This window comes from Danio rerio, chromosome 5 (genome assembly GCF_049306965.1).
Source record: "Danio rerio strain Tuebingen ecotype United States chromosome 5, GRCz12tu, whole genome shotgun sequence".
In the NCBI taxonomy this organism is placed as follows: Eukaryota; Metazoa; Chordata; class Actinopteri; order Cypriniformes; family Danionidae; genus Danio; species Danio rerio.
The window spans coordinates 46,890,001-46,903,225 of NC_133180.1; the positions used below are offsets into that span (position 1 = coordinate 46,890,001).

General features: G+C 35.1%; 2 protein-coding genes across 6 annotated transcripts in view; one reads left to right on the forward strand and one right to left on the reverse strand.

Moving 5' to 3' along the window:
• Positions 1-13,125, forward strand: part of ankdd1b (ankyrin repeat and death domain containing 1B) — a 24,953-nt gene extending 11,828 nt beyond the window's left edge. Inside the window, exons 7-15 of one of the 4 annotated variants that reach the window (XM_009301750.5) lie at positions 1,236-1,334; positions 1,455-1,553; positions 3,827-3,925; positions 4,087-4,185; positions 4,281-4,379; positions 4,478-4,585; positions 8,035-8,236; positions 9,032-9,163; positions 10,613-13,125. In XM_009301750.5, the coding sequence (XP_009300025.3) occupies positions 1,236-1,334; positions 1,455-1,553; positions 3,827-3,925; positions 4,087-4,185; positions 4,281-4,379; positions 4,478-4,585; positions 8,035-8,236; positions 9,032-9,163; positions 10,613-10,668 (993 nt within the window). In that variant the 3' untranslated portion in view covers positions 10,669-13,125. Of the gene's footprint in view, positions 1-1,235; positions 1,335-1,454; positions 1,554-3,826; positions 3,926-4,086; positions 4,191-4,280; positions 4,380-4,477; positions 4,586-8,034; positions 8,237-9,031; positions 9,341-10,612 lie in introns of those variants that run through there. The other 3 variants (XR_012406326.1, XM_021476618.3, XR_012406325.1) reach the window with 3 other exon arrangements.
• Positions 10,305-13,225, reverse strand: part of poc5 (POC5 centriolar protein homolog (Chlamydomonas)) — a 21,395-nt gene continuing 18,474 nt past the window's right edge. For both annotated transcript variants that reach the window (XM_005165248.6, XM_685988.10), the window contains exon 13: positions 10,305-11,298. In XM_005165248.6, coding sequence (XP_005165305.2) covers positions 11,155-11,298 — 144 coding nt within the window. In that variant the 3' untranslated portion in view covers positions 10,305-11,154. The remainder of the gene's footprint in view (positions 11,299-13,225) is intronic.

The following is a 13,225-nucleotide window of genomic DNA, read 5'->3' on the forward strand; positions in this document are numbered from 1 at the left end:
CTTTAGAGTAATGTTTAATTATCTGGGTTACATTACAAGAAGTGCAGCACCTGAAACTACAGATACTGGAAGCCTGTGCTGGCATTGCTCCTGTGGTATCAGTGAGTGAAAAGTCGGAGAAGAGGGTTGCATTGACAATCCAACACAATGGGCAGCACATTGAACACATTTTATAAGTGGTCAGAAACTTGTAAATAACTCATGAAAGAATAAAGTTACGTTAAAACCAAGCACACCATTGTTTTTCTTGTGAATTTCCCAATAATGACCCTCTTCCTATTGAAAAAGCAAAAGTTGGATCCAAGATGGCCGACTTCAAAATGGCCACCATGGCCACAAATCACAACAGAAAAAGCAGACCTTTGTATAGTAAAACCTTTAGGAAAACATCTTACAAACACTCTGAATGAAATGGACTAAGATGTAGATACCTTTAAAAATGCTCTTTGTGTGTCTGAGAAGCTGAAAATATGGATGTCTCCTTTGTCTGTCACACCGATTGCAGGTTTTTCAGTCTCTACTAATGAGCTGATGATCTAAATCAGGTGTGTTTGATTAAGGAGACCTGGTAAATGTGCAGAGCTGGTGATCCGCCAGGATAGTAGTTGAGAAACACTGAATTAAATGGTAACACTTTATTTTGATATCTTTTTTAAGTATTAGTAGACTGTCTGCTTAATATATGTTGTTAATGACATTTAACTGACTACAAGAAACTTTGCAAGTACATTATAACTTACACCAACTCTAACCCCAACCTAACAATCTACCTATTATCTAATGAGAATTAGTTGGCATGTAGATGCAATGTAACTTAAATTCAACAAACGAACCATCAAATTAAAGTTTGACCAATTACATGAACAGGTGAAAGTGACTGTTTTAACAAGCTACTGCAAGAAAACATGTCTATATGTGATTTTGTTCTTTATTTGTAGTGTGAGCACTTAAAGTTTATTGCTGTTGAGTGTACATATATACAAAAGAACAGGAAATTTGAAAGACTATTGGGAAAGCACCCATAGTAGGAACAAAAATACATTGAAAGTCAATGGGTGTTTCTTTCCCAGCATTCTTCAGTATATCTTTGTATTCAACAGAAGGACTCAGACAGGTTTAAAACAAGTGAAGGATGAGCAGATAATGGCAAAATGTCCTTTTTTGAATAAACTATTCCCAGCTCCAATCCTTTTTCAGCGGAACTGATTTGACTGTAATTCCCTTCTGGTGGACAGGTTGGAGACACCCCTCTGCATCTGGCAGCGAAACACGGTCAACGTGAAGCACTGCAGTTACTTCTAGAAAACTTCCACATTCGCAATGAGGTCAACCAGGTATAAACCTGTCCTATTGACTGTAAAAAATACAGATTGAATGTTTGTTATCAGTGCTTGTACCAAAAACACACAGTGGAGGCATACGAGAGGAAACTGGTGTTTTTGTGGTGTCTATAGGCTGGACAGACTGCTCTGTATTTAGCTGCCGATGGAGCTCATGAGGACTGTGTACAAACCCTGCTGGAGGCACAATGTGACCCAAACATCTTCACCTTGGTACGTGCTGACTATGTTTTAAATGTCCACCTCTGAATAATGACTCTTAATGAGCTCAATTGGTTCTTCTATGAGTGAAAGTATAAATATGCACTTAAAAAAGGCAATAAGAAGAACCAAAATAGCCTTTGTTTCATAAATATTCTTCAAATAATCCAATCCTCCTCCCTTTTGTACAGTCAGGTCCATAAATATTAGGACATCGGACACAATAGGACACAATTCTAACATTTTTGGCTCTATTGACCTTATTCTAAAATGCGGAAGTGCGCCTGTTTTCGCGATTGTCTTAGAACTTCCGATTCAGTCGCCTATTGGAGAAATGACTAGGAATAATAAACGGCAGAAAATGGCCAAACTACTTGCTCAACAAACAAATGTTTGCATGACTACACAGACCAAGTAGCATAATATAATAAGAAAATATTAAATTGCAACATCAAGCAGCGTAACGAGCAGTTGTTAACGTCAAAAAATGAATGGAAGTGAATGTGACCGGAAGTCGCGAGACAAAAAGATTCAAATGGCAGCGCCCACTCGACAGCTGAGAATAAGGTGAATACACTAACACAATAGATCTGAAATCAAACTTCCATCCTAATCAGGTGAATGGTGTAGAAATTACAACAGTGTGCATATGTGCCTCCCACTTGTTAAGGGTCCAAAAGTAATTGGACAATTGGCTTCTAAGCTGTTCCATGGCCATGCATGTGTTATTCCCTCATTATCCCAATTACAATGAGCAGATAAAATGTCCACAGTTCATTTCAAGTGTGCTATTTGCATTTGGAATATGTTACTGCCAACTCTCAAAATAAGATCCAAAGAGCTGTCACTATCAGTCATCATTGAGCTGAAAAAAACAAAACAAATCCATTAGAGAGATAGTAAAAACATTAGGCGTGGCCAAAACAACTGATTGGAAGATTCTTAAAAAGAAAGAAAGCACCAGTGAGCACAGCAACACCAAAAGACCCGGAAGACCAAGAAAACAACTGTGGTGGCTGACCAAAGAATTATTTTCCTGGTGAAGAAAACCCCCCTCACAACAGGCCAAATCAAGAACACTCTCCAGGAGGTAGGTGTATGCGTGTCAGAGCCAACAATCAAGAGAAGACTACAACAGAATGAATACAGAGGGTCACTACAAGATGTAAACCATTGGTGAGCCTCAAAAACAGGAAAGCCAGATAAATGTCCTTCACAGTGCTGGAACAACATCCTATAGACAGATGAGATCAAGATCAACTTGTACCAGAGTGATAGGAAGAGTATGGAGAAGGAAAGTTACTGCTCATGATCCTAAGCAGTGAAGCATGGTGATGGTAGTGACATGGTATGGACATGTATGGCTGTCAAAAGAACTGATTCTCTTGTATTTATTGATGATTTGACTGCTGACAAACGCAGTGGGTTGAATTCTGAAGTGTTTCAGTCAATATTTTCTGCTCATATTCAGCCAAATCATGCTTCAGAACTCATTATATGGCGCTTCACAGAGCAGATGGTCACAGTCAATGACCTACAGCATACTGCAAAAGCAGCCAAAGAGTTTTAGAATGGGAAGGAGTAGAATGTTTTGCAATGGCCAAGTCAATCACCTGACTTAAATCCAACTGAGCTTAACTTCCCGAAGACAAAGCTGAGGAGAAAATGCACCAAGAACAAGCAGGAACTGAAGACAGTTGCAGTAGAGGCCTGGCAGAGCACCACCAGGGATGAAACCCAGCTTCTGGTGAAGTCTATGCGTTCCAGGCTTCAAAATGTTAGAATTGTGTTGATGTCCAAATAACCAATGACCTAACTTATATACATTTTGCTAATAACTTACACACTATCCTTTAGCTTAGTCTCTCCTGAGATCATTGTTACACAAATTATATTTTAGATGAAATCAGAGAGCTCTCTCATCCTCCAAAGTCAGCAAAGAAAAGAAGAATGAAAACCTTGTCAAAACATCCCATGTGACTTCAGTGGTTCAACAGTAATCATACAAAGCTTTAAAAGCTTTTATTTCCCCAAGAAAACCTGTAAACAAAAAAAAGACATTAAAGAAAAGTTGTTATTTATATATGTATGCATGTATTTTTGTTTTAATTTGGTGCATGCAAATATTTTTAGAGCTTCAAATGTTTTTCAACAGCATTTACCTTTTTTGGTGAACTAATTCTTTAAAGCCTTTTCATGGAGCCATCTATGTCAATAAAATACCTTTATTTTGAAATGTATTCATTCATGCTTCCAAAAGAATAGTTATCTGTGGTCATTTTCAGAGCAGAAACAGCCCTCTGCATCCAGTCTGTGAGAGGGGCCATTTTCAGATTGTCCAGCTCCTCATCAATAGCGGAGCGCAGATTAATGCTCAAAACCAGGTGAGAAACTTGCAACAAATGCTGTTATTTCCCTGCTGCCTATAGTATTGACTTGCTTAGTATTGATTTACTTTGAGTAAGTTTGAAAAATCTTGTAAAGTATTGGGAACCACTAAATTTAAACAATAGAGATTGATTTAATAACTGATTTATCATTTCAGCAAATGCAAACTTCATTCCATCTGGCAGTGAGGAACTGTCATATTCCAGTAATCCACACCTTACTGGAGGCTGGCTGTGATCCGAACCTAACAGATCATGTGCGGTATCTACTTTCAGCCATGTTTTTTTTATAAGAAAATTTGTCACCTCATGCACATGTTTCAGCCTTTTCTTATTGATTCAACACACCCAGATGGGTCAGACTGCGCTTCATATCGCTGCTGAGATGGGGAAGGTGGATGTGGTCGAGATGATTCTGAAAGCCGGGGTGGATCTGCAGATTCGGGACAGGGTGACAGAGCGTATCTGACATTTTACAGAGCCCGGTAATGGCTTCAAAGCAGGCCATGTAGGAGAAGGTATTTTTACACTTTCTATTTTGTTTCACAGCAAAATAAAACAGCTCTTGGAGTGGCGGCAAGAGGGAATATGGTGATCATTGTGGACATGATCATCAAAGCTGAGAGATATTTCAAATGGAAAGACAATTTACAAATTGTGGGTATTTTCACTTTTCTTTATTCATTACTGGCGTATCAAATTTAACAATCAGTAGCATGTTCTTGACAGAATTGTAAATGTACACAATACCATACCTGCCAACACTCGTATTTCAGACCTATCTCCCGTTTTGCTCTGTCTCCCTGAAAACTCCCGCAATTTCACCCACCCCCGCTCTTCAGTTCGCACATCACATCGCTCACCACGCCCCCCTCAACAATGACTAAAGCCACAAAAATGAGAGGGTCCTGTAAATGGCATAACATTTTCAGCCGAATTCAGTACAAAACTAATATAAACACACTTGTTGCACATTTCGACTCTGTGATTGGCTCTTAGATCAATATAGAGTAAACAAAGTTCAGAATTTATCATAGTTATTGACAAATTTTATCGCCATTCGATATAATTTCATTTATCGGCCCAGTGCTACTGTAAATACAGAGATTTTATAAAGAAAAAGTAAAACGATCTTTGACCCTGGACAATAAAATTGTTGCAGGGGTATCTTTGGGTCAATACAGGGTGGCCTCAGGGTCTTAAAAAGTCTTAAGCCGCCTTTTGAGTGCGCACAACATTTGGACACTACTTTCGGAATACGCACCCGTGTGGCAGTCGCACAGATTTTTCAGTTTTGTCGTGCACCATGGAAGAGAAGCTGTTCTTGCAGTGTCTATAATAAAGGAGTGCAAAAGCAAGAGCCTTTATTCTCCGTGCGTTCACCATGGTTGAACACTAGAAACTCATAGACTGCTAAAAGTTTTGAAGGGAATGTGGAGACAACATTAAAACTATTTTTTTTTGTAATTACTCATTTATGAACAGAAATGTTTTTTTTTTTACTTATGTTTTTTATGTATCTCGCGCGCACGGACCTGCTTGGACAACACTGGAATACATCACATGCGGTCGGCCAGTTGCATATGGTCTAGTCGCAGGAGTTCAAATATTTCAACGTATCCGCAGCTCAAAACTAATCTGAATTTTGTGCATACGAAGATGATCGGAACTCCACGCAGCTCCTGGACTACTCTCTGTTGTAATTGAATGACTTCCGGTTTGTCGCTTGCTGTGTGCAGTGGAAAGGCGGTTTTAAAATGTCTTAAATTTCAAAAGCAAAATTTTACGCCTTAAAAAGTCATAAATTCACTGAAATATTGTGTTGTAGGTCTTAAAACATTTTAAACAGGTCTTAATGTTTTTCAGTTTTTTTGTTCAAGCATAGCTATCTAATCGGTGCAACATCCCAGACTGAATCTGCGGATGTTTTTTTGCCATCTCTGTGGAGGATTTTGTAAAAAAAAAAAAAAAAACTGCAGATTTATGCGGAATGATTTAAGAAGTATCATAACTAAAAACGTAATATATGAAATAAACTTTTATGTAATGTTTACAATGCAAATCCATCTAGATCCACTTCACAAGTGTGGAACTCTACTTTACAAACTGTAAGTAAATCATATGAACATTTTCATATTACTATTATTATATCACAATATTATTACTGAAATTAATTTAATAACTGAATAAATATAAATGTACACACATTTACACAAGTACTAAATGATGGGCTAAAAATCTGTGGATTTTTGAACGCAAAGATTTGTGGGCCTACCAGACACCAACAATTACATATTATACATTTTTACAGCAAATTGCTCAAAATTAATTCTCTAATCAGGGAAAGAATATTAAAAACCAAACATTTATACAGTTCCTCATAATAACAACAGAGCAATTTTTCCCTTTACATGGTCTTCCATTAACACAAAAACTATTTACAGAAGTAAGAGGGGGGGCAGACATAATATTTACAAATAAACACGGAATAGGCAATCTTTTATAACAGAAAAGTATTATGTTGAATAGAAGTTATACTCAATCCATTCAGACAAATGCCGACAAATTGATCATTTATGTAATCGTGTCTATAACATTAAACCATGTGGCTAAAAAAAATAACTAAATAAAGTTTTTTTTTTGCTGTTGTGGCAAGATAAAAAAAAAAATTTAAAAAACAACCTGGCCATTAGCAAAATCCTTAGTGTTTAGCTCTTTAACTTATGAAAAGTCTTAGATTTGAAACTCTGCAATATTATTGATTCATCTTTCATGTCCAATGAAGATAGTTTTGTAAATTCTTTTACTGTAAATATATCAAAACCTTTTTTATTATTAATAATGTGCATTTACTAATTTTAAACCCATTTTTCTGAATTTTCATTTTATGGAACCCTCAGATTCCCTATTTTCAATTACTTGCATCTTGACCAAATGCTGTCTTATAGCAACAAACTATAGAAATTAATGGAAACCTCATTTATTCAGCTTATTATTATTTTGTTATAGATTTAGTATTATTTGTTCAGGTGCTGATAAACTGACACTTTTGATTGGTTTTGTGGTCTAGGTGCCCCTCATGTCATGGGGAAACATAACTTTTTTACGTTTTGTCGTATGAAAATGTCCGATTTTAAAAAGGAGGCATGGGGCCAAACACCAGTAAAGTCTAGATCGGATACGCGGCCGGCCGGAAGTGAGATATGCACATCAATATAGCAGCATTTTTTTATGACACTGTATAACAATAATTAATATTTTTACAGTACTTTGACAGTTGGGTTTAGGGTTAGGGTGGGGGTAGTCGATAGAAAATACAATTTATTGGGTAATTTAATAGATAGCATACGTAATACTTGGTACAGCTACTGTTGTTACATTACTGTGACAGTTGGGTTTAGGCTTGGGGTGGTGGTAAATGTTAACAAAATACAATAAATTGTAAATTTAATAAATATAAAATATATTATTATAAATAATTTGCGTTAACTTCTGTCCGCACCATATTCGATCAAGCAACAACCCCAAAAACCACCCATAAACCCAACCGTCGATGGGAGATAAGCAAATTGTACTAAAATGACATCATACATATTTGCTGTATAGGAATTAGCTACTAAATCAAAAAGTTGCAAATTGCCGTGAAATTGTATTGTCTAGGTCACAAAAATTTTTATTGGTTACTCCAATTTCTGGTTACCCTTTTTTAAATAAAAAAAATGTACGTTTATTTGACAGAAGTAAAACAAATCAAAAATTGAAGATGGTTCAATTTTGTTTAACGCTGGCCAAAGCAAACTGTGAAATGAAAAAGTTGGGAAGCAGATTTTCCCCTCATCAAATGTCACGTGCTGACTCAATGCTGATCCACAGCCATTCCCTATTAAACCCAGTGCAGGAGGTGTAATGCAATATTAAAGCATGTGTAATTTCATTCAGAAAGGTCATCACGGCATATTTATTCGCACAAGGGTTGCATATGTCAAAAGTGTTTATTCCGAACGGCGAACATGGACTAATAATATTCACTGTGCTGTATACCTAATTTCAGTACCTGGCAAATCTGGCCTTTCTCAGAGCTTGCTGTTATTTGATTACCCTTTCAGACTAATACAGATGCCATTGAGAGCCTTCACAGCGAATCACCACTGACGTTTAAATTAGATCACTCTCCTGACACGAAGCCGGTTCGTGATATAATGTGGGACCTCGCATACAAACACCTCAAGCGCAACGACTGGAAGAAGCTGGCAGAGCACTGGGAGTTTACAGATGCTCAGATGGCAGCCATTGAAGAGCAGTGGACAGGTCAGAGAGAGAGAGAAATGCTTTTGGGTCAAATATTTTGTATAGATATTACTTTTTTTTTTTTTTTACTCGAAAGAGTCTTAAAATAAAACTCATTTCAGCAGCACCAACAGACGATCTTGTCCGTTTAATAAAGGGATAGTTCACCCAAAAATAAAAAGTAGATCTAAACTTTTAGAAATATTTCAGAAGCCTTCTGTAGCCTTCTATAGTAGGAAGAACAAAAGTCAAGCGTTTTTTTTCTTCTTCCTCAACATTCTTCAGTAGATCTTCTTTTGTGTTAAACAAAAGAAAAAACTCAAACAGGTGGAGTGAAAGTAAAGAATGGCAGAATTTTTTTTTTGTGTATACTATCCCTTTAAGATGCATTTTAGGCAATCCGAATACATGTAGTTTTAAATGATGGATTTGAACACATTAAAACAGATACATATGTGGCCTTAAAGCATCTTTACACAGCAAAAGTGGCACAGAAACCAAATCTTAAACAGCGTAATTAACAAAAATGTGTAAGTATGCAGAGCGTTTATGGTGGCTTAAATTGGCTGTGTAAAGAAATCATATTTCATCCAAAAAATACAAACTTGCAAAAGTTTGGGGTATATTTTTGTATTTATTTATTTTCTACTTTTATTTACCAAGGATGTTCTGAACTAATTCAAGCTGACTGTAAATTAATTCATAATGTTCTAATATTAATTTCTAAGCTAAATATATACATGAATCTAATATAATTAAACATGTTACAGATACTCTTGAGGCCCCTTAAAAACTCTAGTACTGTTTTCTATCTAGGTCTGAACAGTTTTCAGGAGCATGGGAACAGGATGCTGTTAATCTGGCTTCATGGAGTTCTGATAGAAGAGAGCAGCCCATCCAAGGGCCTGTATGAGGGACTGCTTGCTTCTGGGAATTCAAAGGTTGCTGGTAGGATGTTATTACACATTTCTGTTGTCTTTAGAGTATGCAGTGATCTTTGTTTGTGAAAGCCCTGACGGAACCATCATAACAGAGGTCCAAATATGGACATTATTCAACATCTTGGATGGTAACAAATGGGTTTTGACATTTTAATCATAATTAGTAAATAAATAAATACAATATTTGTATATCTGTACAGTTAAAGTCAAAATTATTAGCCCCCCTTTGAATTTATGTTCTTTTTTTGAATATTTCCCAAATGATGTTTTTTTTTTTTTTTTTTTAACGGAGGAGGGCCATTTTCACAGTATGTCTGATAATAATTTTTCTTCTGGAAAAAGTCTTATTTGTTTTTATTTCGGCTAGAATAAAAGCAGTTTTTAATTTTTTAAAAACATTTTAAGGTCAAAATTATTAGCCCCTTTAAGCTATATATTTTTTCGATAGTCTACAGAACAAACCATCATTATACAATAACTTGCCTAATTACGCTAACCTGCCTAGTTAACCTAGTTAAACCTTTAAATGTCACTTTAAGCTGTATAGAAGTGTCTAAAATATTATTATTATATATTATTTACTGTCATCATGACAAAGATGAAATAAATCAGTAATTAGGGAAGAGTTATTAAAAATATTATGTGTAGAAACGTATCAAAAAAAATTTGTCGCCAGCTTAATATTAAATGTTTTCTCTTTTCCGTCAACTACATTCAAGTTTATGTCAAAAATACACATATGCATGTTTGTTTTTGTGAATTGTGGGGACATTCCATAGGTGTTATTTATACTGTAAACCTTAACCTTGTCCCTAAATTCAACCCTTACAGGAAACTGTGTGCTATTTTACCAATTTTAAAAAAAAAATCAATCTGTATAACTTATAAGCCTTTTAAAAATGTCACCCTCTCCTTGTAATGTCCATGTCATACCCATGCGATTAGGCAAATTTGTGTTCTGATATGTTAAAAAAAAGTGCAGATATACACACTAAAATATATAAATAATAAAGCATTCACATAATGGTTATACATGTGAATGTAAATAATTGGTGTAATTTTTTTTACATGTATTAATAGTATTTTAAATATATGAAAAGGCTTTTTTTCAACATGAAAATACGCCAACACAGTTCACCCAGGCCTTGTCCCCTTCGATATGCTTCCTTTATTTAGAATATTTAAAATTTGAATATTGTGACATTCCCTGAAAACAACTCAGGACACTTCAAAAACTGTGCTTACTAATAGTGAGAATTAACCCTTTCAGGGTGGACTTTTAGCTTTTCAACTCAGCAACATTTTGCATTAGAATAATGTAAAAAAAAAGTCATATAATAACACCTTTTTAATACAAAATAGACGTGAGATTTTAGAAACATTATATCTGTGTGCTTTACAGACAGTCTAAAAAAAATCTGAATTTAATTAAGTATACTTTCTTTGTTCCTCCCAGAAAAAATAAGAATGGAAGGAAGCAATATGGATACACGGAAATGCACACTTTCATGAATCCAAGCTGCTTCAGGGGAATAAAAGACTGCTATGAACTAAAACCAGTGCTTTATTTTTCAATTGACTCACATGGAATTCCAGCAAACTTTTATTGCTAAATATGGATTAAAGGTAAGCTACCAATTTAAAAAAATAGTCAAACTAATCTGAATCTATTAATCAGGAACCTGTCACAGATTTTGATTATGGCTTTGTAAAACATTATAACATTAAAAGGTAACCCTCATACAAACAATTTAATAAATAAACCACATCACGTAATAAATAATATTTCTTCGATTGAAATGGTTCATTTTGGCAAATCAAGAATAAAAAAAACAGTTGTCTGTCATTTTCACTATGCTATGTTAATAAATAAAATGTACGAAAAATGGACCAACCTAATTAAAAACTTCTAGACCTGACGAATTAGATTAAATCAAATACTGTGGAATTACAGCATCCGGATTCAAGACCTGAAAGATAAACGTGTGTGCGCATGTGTTAGTCCACTACTTTGATGGAGTGAAGGTGAAAGCTGGAGGAGGTTCCCCTGGTCTGGCTGGAGGAGCTCTTGCTGCTGGAAACTGTCTGACTCTGAGGAGCAGGTCGAGGGAATTTAGCTGCTGTTGCTTGACCGACGGTGAGCTGTATATTGGAAAGAAAAAATGAAAATACAATGAGCACCAGTAGTTATGTTTTCAGCCAAATATGCAAATTAGACTTAAGCCTAGCTCACACCGTGTGATTTAAAAATTTTTTTGGCTGCCGTCACACTGTAAGATCTCAGTTGTCATAATAGTTACTAAATAAGAACAACATTTCAAACTCATTTCTTTGGCATGACTATGATACTATGGCCGTTCACAAACAAAACAATAACTCCCGTTCACCCCGAAAGTGACCTTTTTACATAACAGAAAAGTCCTCACTTTCCTTTCCATATGCTACAAACACATCAACCATCGTCACAACCAATAATTAAACTTAACAATGGTGTCAGAATGAATGACAATGAAGACGTGCCAAACACTGAAGAAAACTCACCTGGAGTTCGACATCATCCATCCATGACACTTTTACTATACTGCACTGAAATGATTCCTCACAGCAAACATAAGTAATCTGTAGCTGCAATTTTGCACACAGCGTGCCTCAATAATAAAACTAAAAAAGTAAAAAAAGGTTTTGACATTTCCCCATAGTGGTTTGAAGTTGTTAGTGGTTCTGAAATCCTATTGGTTCTTGGTTTGATGCTTGTAGCAGCTGTTTTTTTTTTATACTGCATTTACTTTATTTAGGTTTTAATGCCATATCAGCAGCATTGGCTATATTTATGGGAAAAACATATACAATATATAATCATATAATTATATCTGTTTTTTAACAAACATACATTGTAAAAAACAAAAAAAAAAAAAAAAAACGTACAAATAGCAACAACACTGAAAACAGCCATATACAGTCTTTTAGTTTGATTAAAGACAAATATTCTAAAATTGCTCCAGAAGGCACCTTTTCAAACATTTCACTTAAAATATTTCCCAGATGAAAACGTTTTCGAACATCATTTAAAAATACACATTCTATTAAAATAAGTTTTATCGTCAAAATATTTTTACACAAGTCACAAATAGGTTTTTCTTCCCCTTTTATTAAATATGTGTGTGTAAGTCTTGAGTGTCCAATTCTACATCTCGTATGTATAACCTGGTCATGTCTATTTTCAAAATGATACTTATTTCTTTAATTTACAAATGGATTCCCTTCATGCAATTTGGTATGCCTACATTCATCCCGTTCCATTTGCCATTTCTCATTAATATACAGATTTAAAACAAGTTTAACATCAGATACAGGAATTTTACATTCTGTAATCTCCAACTGTAAGGCTTACTTAGATACTTTATCTGCACGTTCATTTCCAATGAAACCCATATGTTCAGGTATCCAGCAGAAATTTTTTTATTTTTTTTTATACTGCAGGAAAGTGTCTGAAATGTTCTAACACTGCTAGAACTTCATCGGAGGGAAACTGTAATCGCAACAGCCATTAAGCAGCTGTCTCTGAACATGTTAAACCAATAATCAAAGATCAGTCTTTAGCTAGGATTTCAAGGTTCTTTAAGGATTTTCCAAATTTGTCTCAGATGCCCAAATCGTGGCTGAAATCCCACAGTGTGAGTTAGGCTTTATGCGCAAAACTGAAATATTGCATATAAATGTGCACACAAAGCATCATTATCCTCCAATGAGTCAAACAGAACAAAATCCTGACAAACTGGCAGAAAATTTCAAAAAGAAAAATGGAATTTGCTGCGGTTGAAGTTAATGTAATCAATTACTTGTGCCTTAAAATGAAGATTTTGTTGGCGAAAGACTGCTCTTTTGGACTTTTTGTTACTACATGTTAAACAAAACCACTAGGTTTTTGATGCACATGCTAGAATTTATTCAATAAATGTGTTTTCATCATAGTTTATGCAGTTTTTTTTCTTATAGAATAAAGAGTTTATCCGAATCAGTTGTGCACATATAACTGCACATTTGAAATGTATATACAAATCTTGATATT